General features: G+C 34.7%; 1 protein-coding gene across 2 annotated transcripts in view; it reads right to left on the bottom strand.

Annotated features, from left to right (window-relative positions):
• Positions 1-26,657, bottom strand: part of ABCC9 (ATP binding cassette subfamily C member 9) — a 126,510-nt gene extending 99,853 nt beyond the window's left edge. For both annotated transcript variants that reach the window (XM_029954498.1, XM_029954497.1), the window contains exons 1-9: positions 26,595-26,657; positions 24,900-25,061; positions 22,184-22,325; positions 16,287-16,408; positions 7,408-7,574; positions 6,182-6,424; positions 4,148-4,342; positions 2,093-2,245; positions 1,448-1,603 (exon numbers count right to left, since the gene is read on the bottom strand). In XM_029954498.1, coding sequence (XP_029810358.1) covers positions 1,448-1,603; positions 2,093-2,245; positions 4,148-4,342; positions 6,182-6,424; positions 7,408-7,574; positions 16,287-16,408; positions 22,184-22,325; positions 24,900-25,041 — 1,320 coding nt within the window. In that variant the 5' untranslated portion in view covers positions 25,042-25,061; positions 26,595-26,657. The remainder of the gene's footprint in view (positions 1-1,447; positions 1,604-2,092; positions 2,246-4,147; positions 4,343-6,181; positions 6,425-7,407; positions 7,575-16,286; positions 16,409-22,183; positions 22,326-24,899; positions 25,062-26,594) is intronic.
• Positions 26,658-27,747: the final 1,090 nt, after the last annotated feature.

Here is a 27,747-nt window from a genome sequence, read left to right as displayed (position 1 = left end):
CTTAAAACTAAAAAGGTGAGGTGCCTGAGTGGCTCAGTCTGTTTAGTGGCCGACTCTTGATTTCGGTTCACGTCATGATCTCCGGGTTCGTGGGTTTGAGCCCCGCATGGAGCTCTGTGCTCACAGTGCAGAGCCTGCTTTGCATATTCTGTCTCCCTCTCTCTGCCCCTCCCTTGCTCGTGCTCATTCTCTCTCTCACAAATATATAAATGGTAAAAAAAATTTTAAAGATAGAACTAAAAAGGCAAACAATAAGTGTATAAACTGCTGTATCTCCTTTATTATTGTATGCATTTTAATAAACATGGACAGACTGGATCAAATGACATTTACAGTTGGGGTCCCTGGACAGCTCAGTCAGTGAAGCATATGATTCTTGATTTTGGCTCAGGTCATAATCTCACAATTTGTGAGTTTGAATCCTACATTGGACTCAGCACTGATAACATGGAGCCTGCTTGGGATTCTCTCTCTTTCCCTCTCTCTCTCTCTGCCCCTCCTCTGCTCTCTCTCTCTCTCAAAATAAATAAATAAAATAAAAAAAAGATCTACAGTTTAAGCTCCATCTACAGGATGCAGAACTCAAGATAATTAAACATATTCAGCATCACATAAAGGAAAGAGCTGAAAACATTTGTTTTGCTATTTTTACCCAATTAGGGTAAATGCTTTTTTCCATAAAAGCATTTATGGAAATGCTAAATAGCCTTCCAGCTTGGTAGTGTTCCTACCACCTTATAAAGTTTGACATTTTACAATACATCAGCTATTGAAACTTTGGGATTGATTACAGCAATTGTTTTACTTTAGAAATGCTATAAGAGAGTCTGTCAAAATGAAAGGGGTCAAGCCTTGGCTACATGACTTGCATGAATTTGGTCAATTATAACAACTAACAATTACTGAAAGCACAAAGTGCTAGACACTATGATAAATGTGCTACACATATTAACTTATGTAGTCTTGATGATGCCAACAATTCTATGAGGCAGATACAATTATCATCCCAATTTTAAAGTTAAAAAAACTAATATTTTGAGTATTTAAATACTTGTGCAAAAAGGGTAGAGCAGCTATTTGAACCTAAGCAGGAGAATTTCAAACCCAATTTTCTTAATATGTCAGAGCATTTCTGAGTCTTAGCTTTCTTCTCTATAAAAAAGGTATATGGGGCACCTGGTTGGCTCAGCTGATTAAGCATCCGACTCTTGATTTCAACTCAGGTCATGATCTCACAGTCATGAGATAAGGCCCCATCTCAGGCTCCGAGTGGGTGTGGAACCTGCTTAAGATTCTTTCTTTCTGTCTCTCCTCTCTCTTTTTCTTAAAAAAAAAAAAACCCTATAATAACATTAGCATGTTCAAAAAGTTTATCCTTTACTAAGCTAAATATTTCATACTCCTTTTGCTTCCTCTGCAAATGAGAATATTACTTATATTGATTTACCTGAACAGGCATTGCCCACAGATTGGGACACAGGAACAAGAACCACATGAGTTGATTGGTTTCAATGGCAACCAAGTTATTGATCTGTCCCAGGGTCATCTCACCCATAGATAAATTAGATGTAGAGAGCCTAAGAATTTTATTGTATATCATGGCCTGCAAAAAAATGTATTTAAAGTTTTAAACTTAATGAACACTATGTTTATTTACTTCCATTGAAAATATGACATTTAAAAAAATTTTTTTTGGAAAGAAACCCTGTAATGACATCTTCTTCAGTTGACCACGATTTTCATTTTAGCACAGTTACTCTCAGTCTCAACTAAACACAAACCTAACTTTCTGGTGATATAATCAAAACATATATTCAACTTTAAACATAAGCTCTAGAACAGACTGAAGCAGAGATAATTAAATCAGAGATTTCAAAGCTTTCTTAATATATTACTACAAAAGACTTTTAAAAATCCAGTGGGTCTAGTAATTAGTTCTGTTTCTTTTATCGAGTAGCTCCTAGGAGTGTTGAAGTTGTAGTATCAGAGTCAAAACAGAAAGAAAAACAAAACTGACACCACTACCCTTCCTTATCGTTGAATGGCATATGGCATTTTCGATAAACAAAAATCATTCAAAGCTTGCACATACCAGCAGAGCTCCACGGAGGTTAATGCCAGTCTCTATGGTTACATAGTAGGAAGCCTGCAAAAATGTCCTTTGCAGAATAAGGGCCAAGAAAAGAAGAACTGCTAGTACATAAGCATTTTCAAGAAATTCCTTTGATGAAAGAGTTTCTGAAATCTTATCCCAAAAGAAAAAAACATAAATTAGAATTGGTCTTTCATATACCAGGTATACACCTCACATGTATCAAATGATACATAATTTTTAAGTATAAAAGTTCAATATCTTCATAACGTAGCAGTGGAATGAGCCATACCCAGGTAATTCTGGTTTTTCTTCATCATGTCCACAGATATAAATTTAAACTAGTTCAATGCATAAAATCCCAAATTGATCATTAAGATTGCTGGAAATGCCTGATTGTAGATAAAAGGTAAATTTTAATTTTAAAAAACATAAGTACATTTTTGGGAAAGATATATTCCATCTTGAAAAGTAGTAATTGAATATTAAAGTTCATTTAGACTGTAATTTAGAAGCAGAAGCAAATTATTAATTTAAAATAATTCTACAGTTGACTTAGTCTAATATTCATATATCTTTATGTTTACAAAATAATTAATAAATTATAAAGCATGTAATTTGGCTATTGATTTTACCATATTGACACTTCCAATGACAAAACATAACATAAATTTGTGTCAGTAGGAATATGATGGAAATCATCATAAGGATATACAAAACTCATTCCTTTTTCTTTTGAGCAACAGTATATGGTAACTTGTTGCTTAGAATGAGAGAAAGATAACACTCAAATAAGTACATCATGTCAGTTTGGGCAATACTCATTTTTTGTAGGTTAGATCCATTAAATTTTACTTCTGGTCCCTTCTTTTTCATTCGTGGGGATACATACAAAATGTGTAAGTTCTGTTCCTTCTCAGAAAAATGTGTGAATAATAAGCCTAAGGGAGGGGGATGATAGGAAAATTCTATGTGGAATTTATGGAATGTAATGAAGCTAGTAGAGACAAAACATCACAAAAGTGCATTCAATGGTGAAAATATCTGGTTCACGTCAGTAATAATTGAACACTAATATATGCAAGGAAGAGGGCTACACATTGTGAGCACAGATGTGAACAGTTGACAGTCATTCTGTTTAAAGAGCTCACCACCTAAAAAGATAAGCACATCCATAAATAACATGCTTCCTTATAAATAACATTTACAGTAAGTGCCAAGGTGAAATTAACAATGTGTCAGAGAGTATGAAGGAGAGTCAAACTCTACCCAGAGCAATCAGAAAGGCTTCACTGAGGAGACAGCATTTAATGTAGGCTTTAAAAAATATATGAAATTTTAATAGGTGAAGAAAAAAGGTCAGGAAATCAGACTAAAATAATAGAAAAGAAAAACTGATTCATCTAGACAAAATTTTTCTATCTGTGAAACTAGAGAAATCCATTCTTATCTTAGAAAGAAACAAGGAAGTTCATGATGCTACATTTTTAAGAACAGAAAATAAAAGACTCTATATTTGCAACAGCAAATTTATAGTATCTTATACCATATAGCCCCCCAGTAGTAGCATAATATCTAATAAGAATATCATAATGTGACTTGCCCTGATCATTGTGAATCAGGGTGATGGCGTTAATCATATAAGAAAAGAAAAATATGTTTAGTACAAATCACATTGCTAACATGATTGGTCTCTAAAAAATGACTCGGCCACCCCTCATGTACTCATGCATGAAAATTCTTCGAAGGGTTGCTAAAAAGATCAAAGAAAATAATTAATGTGAAATTTCTGAGTGTGGCTTCTGGTACACAGTAGATACTTATCATATGTCTGTAGCTCTGAATCTGAGAAATAATTTTGTTGAACAGATCCATTCGATTAATACATAAACACATGATTTTCTCTGCAAGGAAAATTATTGTTTTCTTTGCTTTAAATGCACTCAATTCTCTGTAAATAAGCCTACCCATTCATAGAACTGCTTTCATAAAAAGTAACAATTATAAGAAAATGTGCCAATAATATGTCCCCTTTCAAAAGCATCACAGACTTACTCCTGTTGTGTTATTTGTCCCATTCTGCGTTTCATTCACACGCTGAACTATTCCAGAAATACAGAGGGGTCCAGCAAAACCTAGTAAATCTGCAAGATAGCGGAATGTGCTACTAAGCAGAATTGGGCGCCCAAAAGCTCTGTACATTGCTAGCCATATAGATGGAGTCCGGTTTGGATGATCTGCTACTTTTTTCTGAAAGAAAAAAAAAACACAGATAAACCAAAATAAAATGACTGGAGCAGTATTTAATCTCACCAACTTCAGACAATTTCTTCTGATATTTCTGATGATATGTTAAGTTGATAAGTAAATGTTAAGGTGTCCCTTTAGTATAGTACGCATAACCCGTATCCTTGCCCTCTATGCAAACAGTGCCTTTCAATGAAATAGAATGCGAAGTAAAAAAGGCCAGATTTTCAAAGACTTTGCATTATTTTTAGTTGTCAAAGGATAACTCAAAATCCTTAAGGCCATATTAATTTTAATTCTGTTTCGTTTGGAAAATGTATTTCTGTCATGACTCTTACCAGATACCATTGTATGGAAAAGAAGATAGTAAAGTACTATGATCTAGATTATTGAAAGATTAATCAAGATTTCTGGAGTTACTAGATCACAAGAGATTTACTTCAAGCTAAAGATATTTTACTACAAGATAAATAAAACAGATCATCCCAACTTCAAATTATGTCTCTTCCAGGTATTTCCTACCTCCATGCATAGTAGCCAGCACTTTTTGAAGCTAAGTTAGACTTGTGTTTCCTAGTTATTCAACACAGAAATGCTAAATTGAAGAATGGCATATATGCCTAAGCCAACTCATGGCTTCACACATGTTGTTGTTTGTTGAAAGGATTTTATGACCTGAATAATCATAATTAAGTCTTAGAGAGGAGGTGGATAAAGTTTTTTCAAGAAGAAACCTAGTCAATGGAAGATGATTCAATTGTGTCTCATATTCAGTTCCTGTTAGATGAATAATTCAATTATTTTTAAATGTTTATTAATATAAGACATTAACACACCAAGTTCAAGCTGATATGTGTAATACAGAATTCTTGGAACACTTAAACTACGTTGAGACTCTACTCTCAATCTTTACTTTAGCAGAGAAGTTTAAAAAATATTATGCAATACTTTTCCCAGAGGTGAAACCAAAGAGATGACTCAGGTTCATCTGTAGTAACCATTTCCTGCAATATTAATTTCATAACACACATTTTTGACACAAAACAGAGGTCATTTTCATCATTTACCATAAATGCTTTGTTTTATTGATTTAGAACAGACAAAACCCTCACTGATTCACCATACCCTACTCCTTTCCAATGTTACTGTGAATACCAGTGATTTCAATTACAATAATATTTATCGATGATTACAATATAAAATACATCTACCACCATGTATGGTATACATGGCTATATAGGATGATAACAAGACAAACTGAAAATATCCAAACACTCTCATATTTAAGGTTTTCAAAGTGATTATAAATGCTCAAAGAAAGTACCAGAAGAAACGAATTTTGTGAGACATATAGGAATGGTAGATAACTTTATATAACTCAGTTTCCCAAGTTTGGAATACAGACTCCAAATTTTAGTCAATAATTAATTTAAGGATGTTGGTTTCTTAAATGTCGTTATTAATGATATGATCTGTTTTTCTGTTATATAATAAAATTATTGACAAGACACTTGAAAAAGTTTCATAACAGCAATTCCATGAGTTATTCATGTTATATGGTAATAAGGATCAGATATACATGATTATTAAGCTTAATTCTAACTTTCCAGTTGGTTCCTCTATGCCTCTCACGTATGAACTGGGCAACTAACGCAATATAACTTTATTTCATTGGTTTTTCCAGTATATTTTTATTGGCCCAATTCACATGACTCAAAACTACTGCACAACAGATGAAGAAAATCTGCTCTTCCTTCACCAGAGAGATTCAAGCTTAGTGCCTTTCTACTTAACAGACATATTTTCTACAATTATGGATATGACAATCAGATACTAAATTACCTTTTGTTCTTCATATGCATCTTTCAGGCAAACATAATTTGTTACTGCCCTCATTGCTATTGGCAATTTTCCAATTGCCTTCAGATCAATAGGCTTTTTGTGAGCAGATATGATAAGTGTGTTCATCCACCAGTATGTTGCTTTTGACAACAAATTCACAAATGGTTGAAGAAATCTCACACCCAGATCCTGGAGGTCTTCAGGAGGCTTTACTTTCTGAGGATTCATGAAGAATACATATCTCTGTGGCAAGAAAAGTTCCATAGGATAAAAATTAACCCAATTCTTTACCCAGATACTAAAATAAAGTTTTCACCTTTTCTACACATTCGTTTCAAGAAGCAAAAATGTATATTTTACTGCTTCTTTCATTCTTTTGGAAATATTCTTTGAAATACTTTCCTTTTGTTGTAACTAGATTAAATACCAGAATTTCACATTTAGTTCCACCTAGAGAAAATTCCAAAAAGTAGATTATCCCTTTAAAAGATAGTTATTGCTAAGACTCAGTCTTTCATGAGATACTGTAATAGGGTCAACTAAATAAAGATTTTTACATTATTTAGATTTTTTAAGTGTGTTGACACCATTATTGAGTCACTATCTGATAATTTGTGGTTTGGCTGATGTTCACGATCATCCACTATTCCCTGCAGCCTGTATCTTGCCCTTCAGAGCAAACTCAAAGTGCTCCAGTAGAAGACGAATATTAAAATATCATTCACAAATATGTCACACAACATAACAGCATTATGTGATACAAAGTACAACAGGTTTGTAATCACAGACCAGGCATGACTCTTGGCTATGTGACTTTGGATACAGTTAGAGTTATCTCTTTAGAAGTTTCTTCATCAGTGGAATGAGCAAACATTATCTTCTTTTCATTTTGAAATTTCTAGGAATACAATAGTTTGCTTAATATAGGTGTGCTTGGGACACATCAGGGATGATGTAATTTTCTGATGCAAACAATTTCATCTATAATATGAACTGAGATTAATGTCTGTCACATAATCATTCAATCAATATTTACAAATGAATAAATAGATGTTAGGGTTCTAGAATACCAATGATTTGAAACTTAGTGATTAGTTAAACTTTTATACACATAGATGATATACATTTGTTTTTCCTCTTAAATACGAATGATTTCTGGTTGACTGTAATCTCTAATATTGAAGTCTTGAATTCTGGTAATTAAACAGAAAGGATTAGATACTTACTCTGACTCGAATTACATTGATCTCCACAGCCATTAGGAGTCCATTCAAGATGACCATTATGCCAGTGATGCAGAAACGCAAGTCTGATACTCCCCCACCAGATTGCCAGTACTTGACCAGTTTTATGGTTTTTGTAATAAAGGCCATTACCCAATACAGAAATAGGGCTGGACAAGGAAAAAAGGAAAAGGAAAAAGATGTATTTTTTTCCCTGATTTTTTGAAAAAACTTCAGTGAAATTTCAATATCAATATAGTGCTCTTTAAGAACATACATAATTTAAAATATTCTGTTTCCACATAATTTTATTTAAGAAAACAATATATATTCCCTACTGCACTTTTGAAATTTTGATCTAAAGGTATGGTGATGACTTTAAAATGCTAGTGCTTCAAGATGCCTGGTAGCTCAGTTAGTCCATCTTCAGCTCAGGTCATGATCTCAGGGTTCATGAGTTTGAGTCTCACATCAGGCTCTGAGCTGATGGCATGAGGCCTGCTTGAGATTCTGTCTCCCTCTCTCTCTGCCCCTCTCCTTCTCACTCTCTCTCTCTCTCTCAAAATAAATCTTTTTTAAAAAATGCTAGTCTGATTATATGCAATAATGGACAGATGGAAAGCAACATGTAAATAGGAATAACCTACACTCCAGAATTTATGTGCAATTCTGTAAACTTTAAAATTGCCTCGATCTCCTGGTCTTGTTATTTTATGAAGCCCCAATTATATTATGTGAAGAATTCACAATTTGTTGCCCGTGTAACCTATTCAACCGGTAAATGTGTTGTAGCTTCCAAGGGTAATCTGATGGTATTACCCTGGAATTACTATGGGATGCATATAGCTATATAATGGGGTTTCTGCTTTCCAGATAGCATTCAAGTAGTAAATCTTCTCACCCAAATGGCTTAAAATACCACATGCCTCCACAAAAGAAGAGAAGAACAATTATTCTATAGAACAAGTAGTGGGATGAGAAATGTAAGGATCTATATCATATCATAACCACAGCCAGCCTTTTAAAGCAAATATGTGACGGGCACAGAGACCCTCCTAGAAATCAAAGATTCAGTATACTTCACACTTTAAGTAAAAGTCAGTACAAATAACTATGAAATGAGAAAGAAGAAATCCAAGACACACATGAGACACTCCATTGTTGTACAACGCTTATCAAAGTTCTTAAAGTTTAAAGGTGGTCACAACTTCCTTAGTGAAAAAGAATTGAACACTGGCATATAAGCTCATTACCTATCTTGTTTTAGCATAAAATATAAAGTGTCAGAATAGATTTAGAAAAAAAAAGACCAAACTACATAGGACCTGAAGAGATTCATCTTAAATATAAAGAAACATAAAAAGTAAGTAGATGGAAAAAGACATACAATGAAAACAGTAAACATAAGAAATCTGGAGTGGCTATATTAAAATCAGATAAAGTAGACTTAAAGACAAAGAGCGTTGTCATAAAAAGTACTAATCCAAAGGGATATATGCACCCCAGTGTTTAGAGCAGCATTATCTACAATAGCCATATTATGGAAACTGCCCAAGTGTCCAGTGAGACCTGTGGTATATATATACAATGAAATGTTACTTAGCCACAAAAAAGAATGAAATCTTGCCATTTGCAGCAACATAAATGGAACTAGAGACTATTGTGCTATGTGATATACGTCAGTCAGAGAAAGACAAATACCATAGGATTTCACTCATATGTAGAATTTAAGAAACAAAGAAGCAAAGGGAAAAAAAGAGAGAGGCAAACCAAGAAATAGACTCTTAACTACAGAGAACAAACTAAGGGTTACCAGAGGGGGAATTGGGAAGGGAGTTAACCTGAAATTAATATCACACTGTATGTTAACTAACTGGAATTCAAGTAAACACTTGAACAAAAGACAAAGAGTATTATCAGAAATTTTGAAAATTTTTAATAATGACAAAGGATCTGTCGATTTTTCAGAGACACAACAATAAAAAATACACGTATGCCTAACAAAAATTTAGAAGACCTGAAGACCACTTTGAAATGCTTGATATTTATAAAGCTATATAATACTTAGTCTTATAAAAATACATCCAAACATCTACAGAATATACATGCTTGTTAAGTGCACATGATCCTGATATAGGCTACATAGAAAACAAGAAAAAATAAAATGGTAGAATCCATATAACGTATGTTCTCCAATCACATTGAAAATAAATTAAAAATACAGAACAATAAGTATATTGATTTTCTATTGCTGCTAAGCAAATTGTGACTGGGTTAGCAGCTTATATCAACGCACATTTATTATCTCATAGTTTCCACGGGTCAAGGGTCTGGGCATGGGTTAACGGGGTTCTCTGCTTCAGGGTCTCACCAGACTGCAATCCAAGCTGCAGTCTCAACAGAGCTCACCTGATGTGGTGTCTTCATCTTTGCCATACTTTACTGGCTAGAAGCAGGTCACAGGTCCCACTCACACTCAAAGGTAGAGGATTATACAGGGTGTGAGCACCAAGAACAGAGATTATGAAGGTAAACTTCAAATCTTTCTACACAATAAAATATCTAGAAGTCTCCAAATATTTGGAAGTTAAACAACGTAGTTGTAATTAACCACATGTTAAAGAAGAAATCACTAGGGAAATTACAAGTTATCATAGCTAAATTATAATAAAAATACTACATATTAAAAATTTAAGGATCACAGCTAAAACAATACTTAAAAGAAAATCTATGGCTTTAAATATTTATTTTTGAAAAACGACAGATCCAAAATGAATGATCTAAGTTTCCATCTTAAAACTAGGGGAAGAAGAACAATGAACAAAATAAATAAAAGGATGAAAATGATAACGATCAGAGTAGAAAGCAATGAAATTGAAAAAAAAATTGAGAAAATGAACAAACCCAACGAAGCCAACAAGGTTGGTTTTTCTTTAAAAGATCAATAAAATTGCTAGTTCCACTACTTTCCCAGCTAGATTGATTAAGAAGGAAATCATAAATTGCCAGTATTAGTATTAGAAATGAAAGAATTATCCCAACATATCCTGTGTACTTATAAAAGATAATCAGGAAATACTTTTAACAACATCATGACAAATAAAAAAACTTAGATGAAAGGGAATATTTCTTGAAATGTGTAAGTTACCGAAACTGACATAAAAAATACTCTGAAAAGTCTATGTCTTATAGAGCTGTAAGTTTATAACTTAAAGTCCTCATTTAGATGACTAGGTAGGCAAGAAGGGCATATGCCCATGATAGAGAGTATGTCCTCTGAATAAAAGAATCAATATTGAAAAGAAAAAAGATCGAAAAGGATTTTTAAACCCTGGAAAGACTGAATCTAGCAGAATGAAATTTACTGTGCATTAATGTAAAATTGAAATTTTAAAATTGAAATGCTGAAATTAAATATTGTATGTGTGTTAATAAATAAATAAATAAATAAATAATAAAAATAAATAAAATCTTCACTTAGTTAAGCTTCAGGCCCAGGGGCACTTGGGTGGCTCAGTTGGTGACCAACTTCGGTTCTGGTCATGACCATGACCTCATGGTTTGTGAGTGAGAGCCCCAAATCGGGCTTGTAGCTGTCAACCTGTCAGTGCACAGCCCGCTTTAGATCCTCTGTCTCTTTCCCTCTGCCCCTACCCCATTATGCTCTCTCAAAAATAAATAAACAGTAAAAAATGTTTTCACTGATGAATTACTTTCAATATTTAAGCAAGAAATAAAATTAATCATATACAATATCTCTCAGAAAACAGAGAAATAGAAAAAACTTTTCAACTCATTTTAAGAAACCAGTATAACCCAGCCTATGAAACCCTGACAGACATTACAGGAAAATAACAGACCAATATGCTTCACAACATAGATCTAAAAAAGCCTAGCAAAATTAACCTAGCAATATATAGCATGGATAATAATATCATGACCATGTGTAACATATTCTAGGAATTCATGGTTATTTTATCATTTGAAAAGTCAACCAATTTAGCACATTAATAGAAATCTAATTGTCCCAATGGATACAGAAAAAATCTTAATAGAATTTAATATCTATTCATGATTAAAAAAAACAACAACCCTGGGAAAGCTTTGAATAGAAGAAAACTTACTCACCTGATAAAGGTCATCTATGAAAAGCCTATAAATAACTTTATAATTAATTATTAAAAGTTGATGCTGTTTCCCCTAAAATTGGACACTAGACAAAGATTTCACTCTCCCCATGTCTATTATGCATTTTACTGGAGGTCCTCGCTAGTCCAATATGATGAAAAATTCATAAAGTTTAAGAAGAAATAAATAAAACATTTTGTATTATCAGATAATATGTTTGTATGTATATAAAATCCCAAGAAACCTAGACAGCAATAATTATAAGTAATAAGAGCTTTTTCCAGGGTTTCAAAATGTAAGGTCAATATACAAAAGCAACTGTATTTATATACATGACAAATGGGGGTGCCTTGGTGGCTCAGTTGGTTGAGTGTCTGGCTTCGGCTCAGGTCATGATCTCACGGTTCGTGGGTTTGAGCCCTGCGTCAGGCTCTGTGCTGACAGCTAGCTCAAAGCCTGGAGGTTGCTTCAGATTCTGTATTTCCCTCTCCCTCTGACCCTCTACTGCTTGCACTGTCTCTGTCTCTCAAAAATAAATTAAAAAAATTATTTATATACATGACAAACAATTGGAAAATGAAATTTAAAATACAAGTCTATTTTACAATTGCAGTGGGAGAACAAAAAAACTAGTAATAAATTTAATAAGACATGGAAGACCTCTAGCCTGAAAAATATAAAACATTGCTAAGGGAAAAAAATAAGACTTAAATAAATGAAGAATGGGTTGTGAAATTCAATATTATTAAAATGTCAATTCTCTTTCAAATTATTCTAAGCATGCAGTACAATCCTATCATAATCCTACTGAGAATTTTGGGAGGAGGGTAGAAATTGACAACCTGATTCTACCATATATGACAATACAATAGAACTAGAATTTCCAAGGCAATGTTGGGAGAAAAGAAAAGAAAACAAGTTGTATGGTATACTGTATGATTTCAAGACCTCCAAAGCAATAGTAATCAAGACACAAAGCTCACAAATAGATTAAAAGAACTAAACAGTAACTTGACTCAAATATTTTACAAAGTTCCCAAAGCAATCTAATGAGAAACAGAAAGTCGATCTCACAAATTATGCTGGAATACATGGATATCCATTTGGGGAAAAAAAGAGCCTTGGCACCAACCTTACACCATATATACAATTAATTTTAAATGGATCATAGTCCTAAAAATAAAAACTAAAACTATAAAGCTTCTTTAAAAAAACCAGGAGAATGTGGAAAACATATTTTGAGTGGAGACAAAAATTTCTTAGGACCCAGAAAGCAATAATTATACATGAAAAGATGATAAATTATACTACATCAAAATTAAAATGTTCTACTCACCAAAAGACTCTGTTAAGTAAATGAATGAGCATGCCAAAGACTGGGAGCAAAATATTTTCGAAACATATATCCAATGACATACCAGTATCTAGTGTATACAAAGTACTTCTGCAACTCAGTAATAAAATGCAACCCAATAAAAATGGGCAAAGTAGATGACATAGCCACTTTACAAAGATTACAAATGACTAACAAACTTATCAAAAAGTCCTCAAAATCATTAGCCATCAGGGAAATGTAAACTAAAACCACAATGAATTATCGATACATACCCACCAGCATGATTTCTTCTTAAAGATTAAATCATCAAATGTTGCTGAACATATGGAAATACTGGAAGTCCTACACATTATTAGTGAATGTACAAACTAAACCACTTTGGGAAAAGAACTTGTGGGTTCTTAATAAAACATAAACATTTATATACATACCCTATGACCCAGCAATTCTACTCTTAGTTATTTATTCAAAAGAAATAAAAACATATATCCAGAGGTGCCTGAGTGGCTCAGGTGGTTAACTTCTGACTCTTGATTTCAGCGCAGGTCATGAACTCATGGCTCGTGGGATCGAGCCCCTTGTTGTACTCCGTGCTGACAGCACAGAGCCTGCTTGAGATTCTCTCCCTCTGCTCCTCCCCCACTCTCTCTCTCTCTCTCTCTCTCTCTCTCTCTCTCTCTCTCTCTCTCTGTCTCAAAATAAACAAACTTTAAAAAATCACATCAATCCACATTGCACATGAAGGTTTAGACCAGCTTTTCTTCTATGATAGCCAAAACCTGGCAACAGTCCAGGTACTTATGGTCAAGAGAATGGAAAATTATAGTATATTTATACAATAGAATAATACCCAACAATTAGAAGAAAAAATACTGATCTATACTATGTTACGGATGAGCCCTAAAAAGTCCTGCTGGGGGGCACCTAGGTGGTTCAGTTGGTTAAGTGTCCGATTTTGGCTCAGGTCATGATCTCATGGTTCAGGCATCTGAGCCCTGCATTGGGCTCTTTGCTGACAGCTTGGAGCCTGGAGCCTGCTTCGAATTCTGTTTCTCCCTCTTTCTGCCCCTCCCCCATTTGTGCTCTGTCTCTCTCTGTCTCAAAAATAAACATTAAAAAAAAGAAAAAAAATCATGCTGAGAGAAAGAAGTGGTTACAAAAAATAGTTTATACTGTATGATTCAATTTATGGGACGTTCTATAAGAGGCAAATCTAATCTATGGTGGGAAAAAATCAGATTAGATTTGCCTCTGTGGAGAAGGAAGTGAGAATTGACTGGTATGTGGACACAGGAAAACTTCCATGGATGATGGCACTATTCTATATCATGATATAGTTATACAGGTGAGTGCATTTAGCAAATTAAGATTTCTATACTTCAGTATGTAAATTTTATCTCCCAAAAATAACTGTAGAAAAAACTTAGTTCTAGTTAATGAATGCATGCTGAAATAATTAGGAGGTGAAGCGCATTAATGTCTGTAACTTACTTTAAAATGTATGAAAAAACAAGATGGCTGGATATAGGAATGGAAAGATATAGATATGTGATAAAACAAACAGAATAAATTATAAATTGAAGAATCTCAGTACATGAGTATTCTCTTAGTTCTTTTCAACTTCCTATATATTTATTGATGTTCATAATATGTTGAGGCAAAACCAGTAGTTTTGTGATCTGAAAATAAGTGTAATTTTTCTAGGCCCAAGTATTGCTCTTCTAAAATAGTAATAAAGTTAAACTATCTTTTATCTCTGTAAGTCCTTCCAACAATATGATCAAATCGTGCCCTCTGTGTCTATTCTGACCTCCAAGCCAGACTCTAATCACATCTCTTTCAAAACATTATTAAGATCCACATTTCCCTTCTAATCATCTTATAACTATACCTTCTTCATTATCAGTTTTTTAGAAACTTAAATGTCTAGCATATTGGAAATCCAATGATATATATATAATATGTATATTATGCATATATATTATATTAAATTATATGTTTATATTATATGTTTATATGATATAATATGTATATATTATATTTATATTGCTATTGCCTGTTAAAGATTTCAGTCTTTTTCTTGGCATCCTCATAAAAAGATTTCTGTGATAACATCTGCCCATTGTATTGTACTAAACAGCTTTCTATTAAGTTAATTCAGACTTTACGAGCCTTTTAACTTAATATTTAACCCAGTCTACTTATTTGTGTTAGATTGCCTTTGTCCAAACATCTGATGTGGTGCAACACAGAATTAAATAATCAGTATTTTCCACTAATACATTTAAAATTTTAAGGTCCTCTGGACAAGCAAATAAAATATTTGTGTGGTTTAATTATTACTTTCCCAAATTTCTATATCAGTAATCCATGTAACGTTCATCACTGAGCAATGAAGGGAACTCTCTGAACCTTATAAAACTGTAAGCATTTATTCAGGCAAACACACACAGCTCTGACTGCTATTTTAGGATATTCACAGGTCCTTGAAACCCAGCCATGATCCATGTTCTACGCCTTCATCGTAGCTCTCTCTATGAAAATATACACCGGCTCAGTCAGTTAAGCGTACGACTTTGGCTCAGATTATGATCTCAATGCTTGTGAGTTTGAGCCCCGTGTTGGGCTCTGTGCTGACAGCTCAGAGCCTGGAGTCTGCTTCAGATTCTGTCTCTATCTCTCTGCCCCTCCCTTGCTCACTGTCTCTGTCTCTGTCTCTCTCTCAAATATAAAAAATAAAACAAAAACATTAAGAAAAAAGAAATTGTACATCAAGGAATATAAAAATTGGCTAGAGTATTAAATAAAACTAATTGGATAAATGATACTATTTCAATGTGAGGCAAAAATAAAATTAGAACGCTTTAGATAGCCTCTTATTTCCATAAAACAAGGAAGGAAGAGAGGCTAAAAAAGAAAAGATTAGGCATGAAGCAGACATGAGGGACTGTGCTCTGGGGACACTACAGTCTGCAGCATGCTGTGAAGCACACTCTGCTGACGGAGTCCCCTGATACCTCAGCAGCAATACTTTGAGGTGTTCAGAAAACACCTCACGACTCCAAGCCAGGGGCAGAAACACACAACTAGATGCACTGACTTGATGCTGGGGCAGGACGATGCAAAGGTTCAGATTCTTAGAGTACAGCCTCTACAAAGCAGAAGGCCAGCACACCCGCTTTGCTCCTGCCTCACATCAACACATCACCAGAGGCATCTAGTGGTGAACGAATATCCTGGGGGGAAGAGTTTTCACAGTCTAGATCACTCAGTGTGTCTTCATGTCCCCCCAGGAGACTAGAGAAGAATGACTCTTGTGATTTTTCCCATGCTTCCCAGTTTCAACCCCCCATGGACAGAGTGTACTAGAAGGAAAAAAAATACCTCTGGGGTTGAGGGGCCACTTGATCATACTTACCTAAAAGCAATTTAGGGAAATTTGATGTTTCAATATTATGATAATATACTATTGATGTTGTAGTGGCGACAAATCCCATCACAGCCGGCATAAAGAGGTGGAGGTGACGCGACTCCCGCCGTCTACAGAAAGAGGTACAGTATCAGTGTCTCGAACTGATGGTTCCAGATTCTCATTTTGTTTCCATTTTTTCATTAAAAGTTTCTCATAATAACAAGATATTTAATATGTAGAATGCAGTAGTAGTTGCTAAGAGAACAAGCAAAGGTAGACTACGTTGGGAGACATAATTCTGCTCAAAGTGTTTATCCCAAAACAGAGGAACAGCTACCAGAGCTCAACAAGACCTTAAATACTCACAACAAAAGTAAACATGTAACTACTCCTATTCTGAAGGGCAGAACTGCTGAAATAATTTAACACTCAAAGCAAGTAAAAACAACCAAATGAATATGAACTCTAATGTATGTGAGAAGTACATTTATTCTTTTGATAGCTTTCCTAAACTTTATGACTCTTAATGATTTCTCCATTTCTTTAAATTTGTTCGACACAAGTGTGTTTGCTGTGTCCAGGCACTATCAGCTGTTGAGGTGCAATAGTGAATGCGGCAAGAAAACAGTGTCCACAGTCATAAAGCCCAGAGTCTGTTGGGGATAGCAAGCGTAAGTAGGAAATTATCGCCCAGGTGAAAGGACTGTAAGTGCATGCAGAGTTAGTGTTTAAGGAAGAGGAGGCTGTGTGAAGGAACCGACCTCTTGACTGAAGCCCTAAGAATGAGGAACTGCTGTTCAGAGAAGGGAGAGAGGAAGACTGTTCCGGGCAGAGGATCCAGATGGGTCTATGTGTATCACAAGCAACTCAGTATGATTGAAAAGAGACCAGATTTCATTCTGAGGGTAGTAGAGAGCTTCACATGGATTGAAAATATGACAGAACCAGATTTACATGGTGGACAGCCCTCATCTCCATTTGCATGAATAATGCCACCTGGTAAAACACTGAACTGTTCTGAGTTATTGAAATACATTCATACATAAACAGTCTAGAGAGTGATTAGTTTAAGAGTGGGAGAAAAAGGAGCATTTGGGAAAGTCACTTCAGAAGAGGTATGGTTGACATTGGAAATGGAAATATGAAAAGGAAGCCACTAGTCAGGAACATGTGCTTTTTAAAGTGCTAGAAGAGCACTTTAAAAAGAGAGAACAGAATGCATAAATACATAGAAGCAGAAAACTGTATAACATGTTCAAAATTTCAAGTAGTTTAATATTCTCAAACAGAGTGTTTGAGACAGGATATATGGTGAACGGCTCTGTATGCCAGGGCAAGGAATTGGAATCTAACCTTCCAGAAAATCTAAATAATTTAACAGGTAAGTGGCATGTTCAGATTTTGGGAGGTTTTAGACAAACCAATCTTGTAATAACATGGATGATGCAGTTGATAGGTAGTGTGTGCATCTGAGGAGAGGGGAGAGACACAGTAGGAAGAAAAACAGGTAACAAACTATGGGTATAGATTAGGCAAGAGATGACAGAGGCCTGAATTAAGTTTCGGCAGCAAAAACATGAAAGTAATACAACATCTGGAAAATATTCATTGTTAAAATGGACAGGACTTTAATAGTGTTAGGGTATGAAGGTGATGGTGATGGAGACATAGAGAATAATTACCAAGGTGCCTGGATGGATGGTGGGTAATCAAATACGACTTCAAGAGGATGAGAAGATCGGAGAAAGGAAGCCAGTAAGTTCCAGCAAGGCCATGCGTACTCTGAAGGTGTCTAATAAACATGCAAAGGGGAGTTGCCTAATAAGCCAAGTGTATGCAGAGATCTGGAACATGACCAGTGATATTTTTGGAATCATTAATATGGACAAAGTCATGAAAAATTTAAAATACCATGATAGCATAAAAGCTGGCTTAAAAATCACCCCCCCAAAAATACTGCAAAAGGGTCAAAAAGTAGGAAGTAAATATTTTGTCACTACGGAAATTAGGAAATGTTTCCAGCATTCTTTTACTACGGAATCAAAGAATTAAAAAATCACTTACATAGTATTTAGGAAATTTAAAACTGAGCATACTACCTATCAAGACCTGTAAATAATGTTGTCAAAACCACACTCAGAAAAAGTTTATAACCTTAAACATATTCAAAAGGAAAACATCATAATAAATAAATTATGTAGTCAATTCAAGGAGAAAAAGAATGACAAAACATCATCCAGAAAGGCAATAGTCAAGGATGAATAATGACAGCAACAGCTACTGTAAGATTTTATATTTAATGTGGCATTTCTTTATTTGGGATTTGATGTGACTTTTAAGCACATACAAATGTGCTTAAAATACAAATACTATTTGTATTAGGACTGCGATTATACTGTTAGTTGTTTACTTACAAAGTTGTACAAAAAGTTTTGAGTGGGGGCCCAAACCTATTCTTTCCCTTAAGCTCTGTTATTTTTAGAGCATGACTCGCATACTTCAAGGTTCTGATAGACACACATATATCCTATTACAGCAGAAAATCTTTACTCAGAAAGTAAGCAAGAAAATCAAAATGCATTGATTTTGTCCTCATCATAAAGGAGAAAAAATAATTTCAAAAAGATGATAAAAACAAAAGCTTAAATGAAAACACAATAATAGTGAAGATTTTAATACACATTTTTCAAATTTGTTGAATTAAGTAATATAAAAATAATCATCACATAGCACTTGAGTAATCTAATCAGTAAATTCACCGAAGTTTTGTCTCCAACAAAGAATATGTATTATTTTCCAATTCCCATTAAAAACATATAAAATAATAAAATATTTAGCTATAATGAAAATGTTAATAAGTCCCAAAAAGCATTTAACAAATTACATGTTCTAATAATAAATCAATCATATTAGACTAAAAAGCAAACCAAAAATGATTCGTAGACCTAGGAGAGTATGTAAACCAGAACCACAAGCTATTTAGATGGAAATATAAAAGAGGACCTTTCTTATAAAAAATCCCTGTAAAACAGAAAAGGATGTTTGTTTCAAAAAAAAATGAACAGCTTTAACATTTGTATTACTGAAAAGGAAAATCAAATATTCAATCAGAAAAGTCTTTGCATTGTTTCACTAATTATAATGAACACTTGTTATATTTTAAGAAAAGAATAGTTCACAAGTATTTTGTTAAAGAATAAGAAGGAAGGATCTGTGATGTCAAATGTAATAAGTATCATTAGGAAGAATAGGTACACATCAAGGTGCCATTAACGTTCACTAGAATTCTCGTAGAAGCAGTTTCCAGAAGAGGACAAGGCAAACAAGAAAGGGAACTAAAGTTTGGAGGTCAGGAATCATTGGAAAACGACTTTTTGAGAAGCTTGGATGAAAAGGGTAAGGGAAAGCAGTCTGCAGTTAAAGAATGGGAGAGAGTAACACAAAATCCGGAGGGCACTTCTGCACTTGATTTCAGAATGGGCTCCTATATCGCCACTACTATCAAACAAGTTTCTGCCATCAGCATACACCTTGATCACTGTTAGCTCAGCCTCTGTTTTAAGTCTCTAATCAAATCATGAGGATGGAAAGAAAGAGGCATCCTTGCCCACATGGTGTCAAGTTTTTAGGAAATATTGGACTAATCTATCTTTCACTTTATACATACATATATAAAACAGAGTATGCTAACGGAATAAAAAATGAAGACTAGATTTGGCTATGTTAATACAAAATAATACAAATACACTGAAGGGTTTTAAACAATAATAAGTAAGATAATAGTCAATTAAGCTTCTGGTTTAAAAATACTTACTTGTTTGTTTATTCATGGAGGGTTGCAGAAAGAGGGACAAAGAAAGAGAGAATCTAATGCGGGGCTCGATCCCACAAACTGTGAGATCAGGACCTGATCCCAAATCAAGAGACGCTTAACCTACTGAACAACCCAGGCACCCTGCCAATTAAGCTTCTAAATACTTGGAGACATGCAATATCTTCAGAGTTCCCGGTTTTTCTTTTTATCGGAAAATAAGATGTGCATATCTATGAAAAGAACTGTCACAAAACATTACAAAATAGTTGGCTCTATGACAAAAGTTTAGAAGTTTCATTCCTCATTAATTGCAACAGAAAAACATAAACAGATGTCAGGGGAGGTCCCTATAAAAGGGAAATTATTTTGGGGCTTTCTTTTTAAAAAAGCAGTTTTCAAAACTTTCATATCAATTCTTTAATTAAAGGTATACCATGTAGGGGCGCCTGTGTGGCTCAGTCAGTTAAGCACAGACTGCTGATTTCTGCTCAGGTCATGATCTCACTGTCACAAACTAGAGCCCGGAGCCTTGCCTCAGGCTCTGTGCTGAGATTCTGCCTCTTCCTCTTCCCTGTCCCCACACACAGATGCACTCGCCAGCACACACGCGCACACACACACACACTCTCTCTCTCTCTCTCTCTCTCTCTCTCTCAAAGTGAAGGTGTACCATTTAGCATAATTTCAAAATTCTCCTATTTGATATTACCTATCAAAATTATTTTCTGTTTTTTTGTTAGTATGTGATAAAAATATTTTCCCCATATTATGTTCAAGTTCATAAGTAGAATTCACTCCATTCTAACTGCCAAATGCAAACCTTTTTTTTCATTCTTATAAATGACAAAATTCTGGGGCACCTGGGGGGTTCAATTGGTTAAGCAGCAGACTTCAGCTCAGGGCATGATCTTGCAGTTTGTGGGTTCGAGTCCAGCGTCAGGCTCTGTGTTGACAGCTTAGAGCCTGGAACCTGCTTCGGATTCTGTGTCTCCCTCTCTCTCTGCCTCTCTTCTGCCCTCTCTCTCTCTCTCTCTCTCTGTCTGTCTATCTCTATCTCTCTCTCTCTCAAAAATAAATAAACATTTAAAAAAATAAATGGCAAAACTCCTTAAATAATATAGGATTTATGACAAATCCTGATTTTAAAACAGTTTTGTGTTTTGCCTCAATTTGTGGCTATATCCTCACTGGTTCTCAGACATCTTTAATGCCTGCCTCATCTATCTTTGCTTCTTTATCAAATAAATTGAAACACCTGAGAACTGGTTATATATTTATATGTAAATACATAGCCCGTAGAGCCATTATGTCATATAGACAATCTCTCTATGGATACCTATGTTGATAAATACGGTAAACATCAAACTGTTTAAAAAGAGAGAGAACTTTCTGCAAGGGCTACATAAGTGAAGGAACAAAGAAACAGAAAGCACATGAATAAGCACAAGCCACAGATATCTGAATTTTTGTTATCAGAGAAATTATGTAGCAACATAAAAATATGGACAAAACACATGGTGATCAAATGCAGTGGAGAATATATTCCAAGATCTCAGTGGATGCCTGAACTCACGGGTACGGAATCCTATATAGACTATGTTTTTTCTTATATGCACATACCTATGATAAAGTTTAATACATAGATTAGGCACAACAAGAGATTAACAACTAATAATGATAAAATAGAATAATCATAACAATATACCATAATAAAAGTTATGTGAATGTGGCTTTTCTCCCTCTCTCTCAAAATAATTCATTGTATTCTATTCACCTTCCTTCTTGTGATGATGTGAGATGATAAAATACCTACAGGATGAGATAGAAGTGAGGTGACTTCAGGCTACTATTGACTATTGATCTTAGGACTGTATATCAGAAGGAGCATCATCTGCTTCCAGACTTCGGTTGATCATGGGGCAAATGAAATCCTAGATCAGCGGGACTACCACGAAATGAGTGACAGCTGCTGTTCCTAATAAGTCATGACTAAAAAAGTTCAGCCTGACCTGGTATGCTCTTAACTCCCATCCATACCAACATACTCACTAGTATAGTGTAATGATAGTAACTATGTTGAGTCACTTACGAATCAGAAACGATGCCTTCTGCTATTTCACAAACATGCACAAAGAGAAGAGCAAATGTAAGAATCCATCTCAGGTTATGTCCAGGAAAATGAAGCCATGTATTGTGATGAATTTGTACTTTTGAACTTTGACTTCCCCATCCTGGAAAAAAAGAGAAGAAATAGCAAGATGGAAAATTAATTAATTATAACCATGGAAATAAGTCACATTGTAATATCATTTGGGGGAGGGTGGTTCCTGAAGCAGGAACGAGATGTGCTTTCTAGGGTAGCAATGAAAATCCTGATCTATTTTCATTATGTTAAAAAACTAACAATTTCAGTTTTCACGAGACTGCCTCAGTAACACACTGACATTTGTTGCACTGCTCAAGAATAACACTGTATCTCGGTGATAACATGGTAACTCATGCTAATCAGAGCTCTGACAGGACCCTGATTCATGCAAAAGGAAACCAAACTAATGATGAATTTAATAAAAGCAATTTGGTGTCTAAATTCTTTCAAAACATGGGATCTGGGCGGGGGGCTAATGAAAAAAAGCCATATTTGGTAATGAAATGTAGAACTTATTAGTTGAGTCAACTCAATCATATGCGTATCATGTGAGAAAAATGATAACCTATGAGTGGGCCAATGCTAATCAACAGTGGTAGTAATTTTTCTCAAATAAATTTTTTGTTTGTGGAGAAGCCTCACATGCTTCAAGAATGAATCGGGGTTTGTGCTCAAAATATTGCAGGAAGGAAGTCCTGAAAAAACAAATGGGACCCCTGAAGCATTCTCTGAAAAGCAAATTGATTCATGTCTTAGTTGTTCCCAAATGAACTTCATTATTGAAAGATTAGTTACGTTTATAGTATTGAACTAGAATTTATGCTATGAACTCTTGCAGCCAAGTTTTCCTTATACCTGATACTTCTTTAGGTTTTATTTATGATCTCTCACTAACTCAAGGAGCCAATGTTATAGATGAACAGTCTGCATTTTTTCCCACCCCTTTGACAATGATCACTCTGATTGTACTTGATTCAAACACCCTTACGCCAGCCTGTGTTTGGGGCTCGAGATGCAAACAGTCAAGACTGTCACAGTAACTGCCCACAACAAGCTGACTGAATGTCAAAAATTAATGATTAACTGTTGAATTACAATAAAAAAATATAGTCTACTTTTGGCCAGAGGGCATTGTTAATGTCTTACAAACAACACCATGTAAACACCATCTCATGGGTTTTTTTCAATTTTTTTAATGTTTTTTATCTATTTTTGAGAGACAGAGAGAGACAGCACAAGCAGGGGAGGGTCAGAGAGAGAGAGAGACACAGAATCTGAAGCAGGCTCTAGGCTCTGAGCTGTCAGCACAGAGCCCGACGCAGGGCTCGAACCCACGAACCGCGAGTTCATGACCTGAGCTGAAGCCTGAAGCTTAGCTGACTGAGCCACCCAGGTGCCCCACCAACTCCTGTTTCTATACAGGGCCATTCTAGCCCAAATATTTAGTGTCTATCTATTTGTTTAACATGTATAACTATCTACCAAGAGTTACACTGGCCTCTGCATGATAAAATATATAACAGAAATTCTTTGATCACTATGACAATGCCAGGTACAAAGTAGTCTCTCAATGAATATTTGTTAAATGAAGAAATAAAATCATACAAAGTTTTTAAACCTTCTTTTAAAGCAGATTATCAAAATTGCTAATTTTTTAAGAAAACCAGACTGGTAGCTTTTTCATTTATTTGTATAAGCAACATTGTGCATGGGAGTACCCAACACTAACATCTGATTGTGGCTGCCTCTTGAAGGGATAGGAACATAGGACGCAGGAAGAGGAACAGGCTCAGGAAATATTACACAGAGGGATTCACTTATATTCTTATCATTAGATTCCTTAATACGAGTGGTGACAGGCTCAATAGATGTTTGTTATACTAGTCTTTGTTTTTTTTGTCCATGAAATGTATTTTTTTTTAATTTAAATTAAAGGTCTATTTCGGTTGTTTGGGGAAAGTTATGCAAATTATATATAATTGCTCTAAATAACTGGATTTTGTTATATATAAACTGAAAAATAATAGGAGAAACTGTAATTTTAGCTACTTCCAAATAGTTCTCATAAGTATTCTCTCTACCTGGAATGCACCCTTATCACTCCTACTTGAACTTGCAAGTTGTGCATCCACAGGTTCCCCAACAGGTCACTTTCCATGCAATCTTCCCTACTAGCCCCGAGAATTAGTTGTTCTAGCAAATTAACGCCCAGGGCAATGTGCTCCTGTATCTGCACATGAGCTTACAATGTGGGGTAGTCATTTTTCTCTGGACTTTGATACATCTGTTTCACTGGACAGTGAAATATTCCGGGCCAAGTACTATGTTCTACCCATTTTCCATTCTCCTCAACCAGCACAAAGCAAGTGCTCAATGATCTATCTCACACAGTTCTCTTTCCCTGTTTTTAAAAAATGGCTGCTGCTACTTGAGGTCCATTTCTAAGAAGGCATCTGACTTCTGTTTTATCTACAGGACATCCTATGCCAAGAACATGAATGATTGGGAAGCACAAAATCCTTGCTTGTCCTTTTCCCACAGATTTACATACCAGTTTTCATGTTGGAAAAATTAAATCAACATTATACCAACTCTCAGCCACTAATCAGCCTTTCAAAGTAAATATTAGGTGATAAAATATGGACAGTAGATTACTTACCAATGAACAATATTGGAAAGGTGATAAACAACAGAAATACATGAGGGACCAGGTTGAGGGCATCCACAAAGCAGGGGTTTTGTAATACACCATCATAGATATTATATGAAGAAATGTTGTTACCACAGAATGAAAGGCTCATTTCTTCTTATATGGTTTACTCTAAAAAAAAAAAAGAGAAAGAGTCTCTTATTATTAAATTCCCTTTTATAAAATCATAGCCCTAAGGAGGAGGTTTTACTATAAAATTAGTCTCCTTTATTTTTGCAGTTGAGATATAGGAAATTGTATGCCAGAGTCATTTGAGAGTTTCTTATAAAGGCTGTGTGCATTCTTTAGGTCATTCCCCTTCAGTTTTTTTTTTTTTTCAGAGAAAGATATTTTATTTTAACTTGGAAAATATATAATTATTAACATCTACCAATGTGGGTACCTTAAAGAAGTGTATATTTGAGTAAAATGATTTCAAAGAACAAAAATGGTGATATATCAAGAAAAAGAAAGAAAAAATGAAACTACTCACTGATATTACAAAACAGTGTAATATCAAATCCTTTTTCATCTTCTTTCATTGAAAATGCATTAGCAAACTTAAGCTTGGTAAAATTTACTGTCACTTTTCATTGCAGGAAATACTAATACACAGAGGCCAATGTGGCTGCAAACAGCAATCAGCCTTTCTCTGAAGAATATTAAAACCAAGTGCTTCAGACAAATTAAATAGAACTTCTAGTGACCTGAAATTACTCAGGTCCCACAGTCAGATAATATTCTTACATGAAATGCACCCTAATCAAGTTTTAAAACAAAAAATAAACATGTCTTTTAATTGGAAATCAGGGTTACGTTAGAGTAGAAGTAGTTTGATTTAGAGAGGAAACTAGATAAACTAGGGGTTTTGCTAGCCATTGTTGAGACTTTGGCTTGTATTCAGTGAAATGGAGCCACTGGGGAGTTTTGATCAGAGGACTGACATACTCTGACCCACATTTAAAAAATTTTTTTTAAGTTTATTTATTTTGAGACAGAGAGAGGGGACACATGCCAGCTAGTGGGGGAGGGGCAGAGAGAGAGGGAGAGACAGAGAATCCCAAGTATTGCAGAGCTCAATGTGGGGCTTGAACTCAGGAACCGCAAGATCATGCTTTGTGCTGAAGTCATATGCTTAACTGATTGAGCCATCCAGGTGCCCTCTGACTCAAATTTTAAGTGAATGTCTCTCATTGCTGTGCTAAAACAGATGGTATAGGAGCAAGGGTTTGCTCCATCAAAATACTACTGTGAAGTTCTGAAGAGTTTTAGTCTTCTGAAAAATCTTTTATAATGCTTCCTATTTACTTAATAATACCTGCCAAATTCTGGGCCCTTTGCATACACCATCTTAATTCTTTAGCACAACCATGTGATGTTAATGATTCATATTTTACAGAAGGGCATCATAAGGTTCAGTAACTTGCCAATCACAAGAGAAGCAATGATCCACATCCATCTGTCTGCCTTAAACTACCTTCCTCCCACTGGCTCATGCAGCATCCAACCTATTTTTTAAAAAGTCTTAACTACTGTCGTTAAAAAAGTAGCCAGTCAAGATTTTAATCTCACTGGGCTTTGAAAAGGATTTCCACATATATGTCACACTGGATTCTGAGTTAGATTATTAAACGTTGGTGGAAATTTAAATAAGTAAACAAGTACCTTTTCTCTCTTCCCATTCATTGAGAAATGATTTAGCAATGGTCACAAACAATATTTTTTCCTAGGAAAAAACCAAAAAGTGTTACATAGAAATTATTGGCAACAGTAGGTAAACTATTGGAGAAACCAAAGTTCAAGTACAAGTTTTATAAGGCATTATATTAACAAAAGTGGCTAAAAAGCCTGTGTTTACTTATATGGAAGTAGATACTTATATGGAATTCCTCTCACATATTGTTTCTGGTAAACTCTTTTAACGAACACATTGATGTGATCTCTAGTTGAGACCTTTGTTCACTGAAAAAATTATATTAAAAAACTCAAGATGAGGGTTTATACTTGGCAACTTCTTAACAACTATTAAGGCTCTAAGCCTCATGGAATAATTTAAAAAGAGCTTGAAGTTTCTTAAATAACAGTAAAATGGAATTTTTATTATATCCTATAGCTATATGAGGTGATGGATTTCAGCTAAACCTGTGACAATCATTTCTCAATACATCTGAATCAAACCCATGCTGTACACCTTACACTTACACAGTGATGCATGTCAGTAAAACTAGAAATAAAAAAAACTAGAAAATAATAGTTATCATGGAATTTCTAAAACTATTTCTTTCATTACATAGAAATGATAAAAAGAAACTTGACCTCACTCTTATTGAAAGACGTGTATGAACTGTTTCCTAGAATGAACCAGAAAATAATTTTTATGTTTGCTAATTTTATAATGTTATTCAAAATTATACTATTCCAAATGGTCACATTTATAAATCTGGACATTTAATCATTATCATTACACCAGACACTAAAGTATAATTTGAATTTCCAAAACATATGCTTCACTGGCTAGAGTAAGTCTGCCTGCTATATTTAATCAATCCCCAAACCTACCAATCAAGTAACCCCTGGATAAATGTGTTTAATGGTGGAAATAAAATATCAGAGCTGAAAAAGTCAAAGAACATTTCCAGTCATGTACCTGATGTCTAGGATTCCAGACCATTCATTAACTGTAAAAATACCGATTGATGCTAACCGTGTGCTAGGCACTGGGAATTCACGAATGCGTATGACAAACAGTATCTGTGGTCGTAGGCTGTATAAATCAGACTACACTAATCACAACAGTTCTTGGTATCATGTAAAAGTT

Source organism: Suricata suricatta, chromosome 10, assembly GCF_006229205.1.
Source record: "Suricata suricatta isolate VVHF042 chromosome 10, meerkat_22Aug2017_6uvM2_HiC, whole genome shotgun sequence".
Taxonomy (NCBI): Eukaryota; Metazoa; Chordata; class Mammalia; order Carnivora; family Herpestidae; genus Suricata; species Suricata suricatta.
Note: the sequence above shows the minus strand (reverse complement) of the source record. Positions and strands in the feature narration are given on the sequence as shown.